Source organism: Nicotiana sylvestris, chromosome 2 (assembly GCF_000393655.2).
Source record: "Nicotiana sylvestris chromosome 2, ASM39365v2, whole genome shotgun sequence".
Lineage (NCBI taxonomy): Eukaryota > Viridiplantae > Streptophyta > Magnoliopsida > Solanales > Solanaceae > Nicotiana > Nicotiana sylvestris.
The window spans coordinates 116,849,726-116,853,036 of NC_091058.1; the positions used below are offsets into that span (position 1 = coordinate 116,849,726).

General features: G+C 38.9%; 1 protein-coding gene across 1 annotated transcript; it reads right to left on the bottom strand.

Moving 5' to 3' along the window:
• Positions 1-2,654: 2,654 nt before the first annotated feature.
• On the bottom strand, positions 2,655-3,311 carry LOC138885457 (uncharacterized). The gene has a single exon (XM_070166408.1). It carries the CDS (start codon positions 3,309-3,311, stop codon positions 2,655-2,657), a length of 657 nt encoding a protein of 218 aa, XP_070022509.1.

A 3,311-nucleotide genomic window follows, 5' to 3' on the forward strand; every position in this document is an offset into this window, starting at 1 on the left:
ACTTGAGCAGCCTACAAACATGGTGATCTCCGGGTGACTGTGTGAAGCCAGGAGGTAATTGCATATAAACCTCCTCAGTTAAATCACCTTGCAGGAATGCATTAAACACGTCCATCTGATAAATTTGCCAGTTGTGAGCTGCTGCTAGAGACATAACTGCCCTTACTGTTACCATTTTCACTACAGGAGGAAAAGTCTCCTGATAGTCAATTCCCTCCTTTTGATTGTAACCTTTTTGCAACCAGTCGTGCTTTAAACCTTTCAATATCACCTGAAGCTTTATACTTTATCTTGTACACCCATTTGCAACCAATGGCTTTCTTCCCATGAGGAAGAGGCATGATGGACCAAGTATGATTATCCTCCAATGCGTGAATCTCTGCTTTCATAGCATCAACCCATCTTGGGTCCTTAGCAGCTTCAGAATAGGTTCTTGGTTCCACATCAGTAGATAGCTTAGCAACAAGGCTTTGATAATTAGGTGCAAGAGCTTTGTAATTCAATACAGAAGAGATAGGGTACAGACAAGTGTTGGCAGTCTTCTTTCCTTTATCTGGTTGGACATAATCTTGAAGCCAAATGGGAGCCTTACTAACTCTGTCTGATTTTCTTAATGGTTCTGAAAGAAGTACTGGAGGTTGAGAGGAAGAATGCACCTTTGATACAACAGGGATTTCTGGAACAGGAGGAGAATTTGATGCAGACAATGGAGGAGCAGTAAGGATTTCTGATGTAGCAGGAACTTCTGATGCAGTAGGAGAAGCTGGTGTTGATACTGTAGGAATTAGAGGCTCAACTGAAGCATGTTGTCTCAGTTCTTCATAAGAAGGAAACCTAGAAGAGCGCTGAAAAATAACTGGTTGTTCAGTAGCCATGTGTTGTTGGAAAGGAAAGACTCCTTCATTGAAAACCACATCTCTGCTAACAAAAATAGACTTGTTGTCCATGTCATACAGTTTATAACCTTTTTGAGTAGAAGCATAACCTAGCAACACTGACTTGATTGCTCTAGATTCAAACTTGTCTCTTCTAACCAAGTTAGTAGCATAACATAGACTGCCAATGAGCCTCATATGTGACAAATTAGGTGGTTTGTTGTATAGCAGCTCAAAAGGAGATTTGTTCCCCAACACTGATAATGGAACTCTATTGAGCACATAGACTGTTGATTCTACATAGTCTCCCCAGAATCTAAGAGGTAGATGTCCTTGAAATCTGATAGCCCGAGCAGTTTCTAGGATATGTCTATGCCTCATTTCTACCACCCCATTTTGTTGTGGGGTATATGGGAAAGAACTCTGATGCAGAATACCATACTATTTGAACCATGTGCTGCAATGTCTGTTAATGAATTCTGAGCCATTATCTGATCTAAAGATCTTTATCCTCTTGTTAAACTGATTCAACACCATCACTATAAAGTCTTTCAGTATAGTAATTACATCAGACTTAAGTTGCAACATGAAAATCCAAGTCCATCTAGAAAAATCATCAACCACTGTTAGAAAATATCTCATTCCATTATAAGTAGGTACCTTGTATGGCCCCCAAACATCCATATGAACCAGATGAAAAGAATCATTTGTCTTAGTACTACTAACTGGAAAAGGAACTCTTGTTTGTCTAGCTAAAGGACAAATGTCACAGTGACTTATTGTAAAACTAGAATTATTTCTAAAAACATTAATCTTCCTGATTACTGCCATAGGCACATGCCCTAACCTCTTGTGCCAAATACCTGCATTCAACTCTCCAGAAACTGCCATTGCTTTTGCTTCTCCAGTAAACTGTTTCATTTTCCTTGAGCTTAGGACATATAATCCATCTTCTTCCTTACCAGTCTCCTTCACCCTCCCAGTGAAGAGATCCTGAAAGACAAAGAAGTTGGGAAAAAACATGGCACAACAGCTCAAAGCCTTTATTAGTTTGGACACAGAGAGAAGATTAAACTTAAAATCTGGTACACAAAGCACATCCTAAATCAAGTCACCTCCTGCTAAGTGATAATCCCCCACTTGAGTGATACTTGCTGATTCTCCATTAGGTAGCTGAACCTTCCCAGAATTTCCTACTGACACACCATTTTTCAGTGCAGATTCATCATTAATCATGTGATTTGTTGCCCCTGTATCTACTATCCATCTTAGTACATTCAAATTATCAGATAAGTTTTTACCTGCCATATTTGCACTAGCCTCAGATACTTGAGACTTGTTCAATAGTGTTAATATTTGATTGTACTGTTCTGTAGTGAAGAATGGAGCTAAGACTTGTCCATTTCCTTGTTGTTGTTCAGTATTAACTACATGATGACCCTGTGCAATATTCTGCTGTTGCTGATTGAGAACAAGATCAGCTACATGATTACCTCTTATGACTGCATTTGCTTTCTTCTTCCCTTTGAAATCAGCCGGATAACCTATTATCTTATAACAGTTCTCCTTGAGGTGATCTTTCATTTTACAAAACTCACAGTGCATGAGCTTGTAGCAATTTTCCCTGCTATGCCCTTTCATGTTGCAAAAATCACAAAACATAGGAAAATTTCTTCTAGGTTTCTAAGTTCTTCTCATGTTAGTAGTAATGAGTGCAGTGGGATCAATGTGTTCACCTAACCCATAACCACCACCAGATACTAATTTTTGACTTTCATCCTAAGCAATTAAAGCAAATGCTTGATTTACAGATGGTGTTGGAGACATCATTAGAATTTGACTGCGAGCTTGACTATAACCATCGTTTAGGCCCATTAGAAATTTCAATAACCTTTGATTTGTCAGATGAGTAACAAAGTCCTTGGACTTATCACAACAGGAAGGCACAGGCATGATAGAATCAGTTTCATCCCAAAGATCTTTCAATTTTGAGTAATAAACAGAGACAGGTGAAACACCTTGAGTCAATGTAGAAACCTCCTTATGAAGATGATAAATTCTAGTAAGATTAACCATATCAAATTTCTCCTTTAAATCATTCCAATCAGAATAAGCATCAGGACGAAAGAGTATACCGCTAAGAAGCTCCTTGCTTACATTGCTCGTAATCCATGATTTCACCAAAGCATTGCAACGATCCCATTGTTTTTCCAGATCCTTGCCAATAGTATCTCGACGAACAGTGTCGTCGATAAATTCGAGCTTATTTTTGCATTCCAGCGCCAGCAACATCACTCGACTCCAAATGCTGTAATTTTCCATTCCGATGAGCAATATTCCGGTTTGTACCACTCCCGACGAATTCGATGGCTGTAGATACAACAGATGATTGTGATCAATTGTGTTAGAGCTAGATTCAGCAGTAGAATTCACCAT

Excerpts from the sequence above, each read along its gene's own strand:
- LOC138885457 (XM_070166408.1), bottom strand. The coding sequence starts at position 3,311 with ATGGTGAATTCTACTGCTGAATCTAGCTCTAACACAATTGATCACAAT.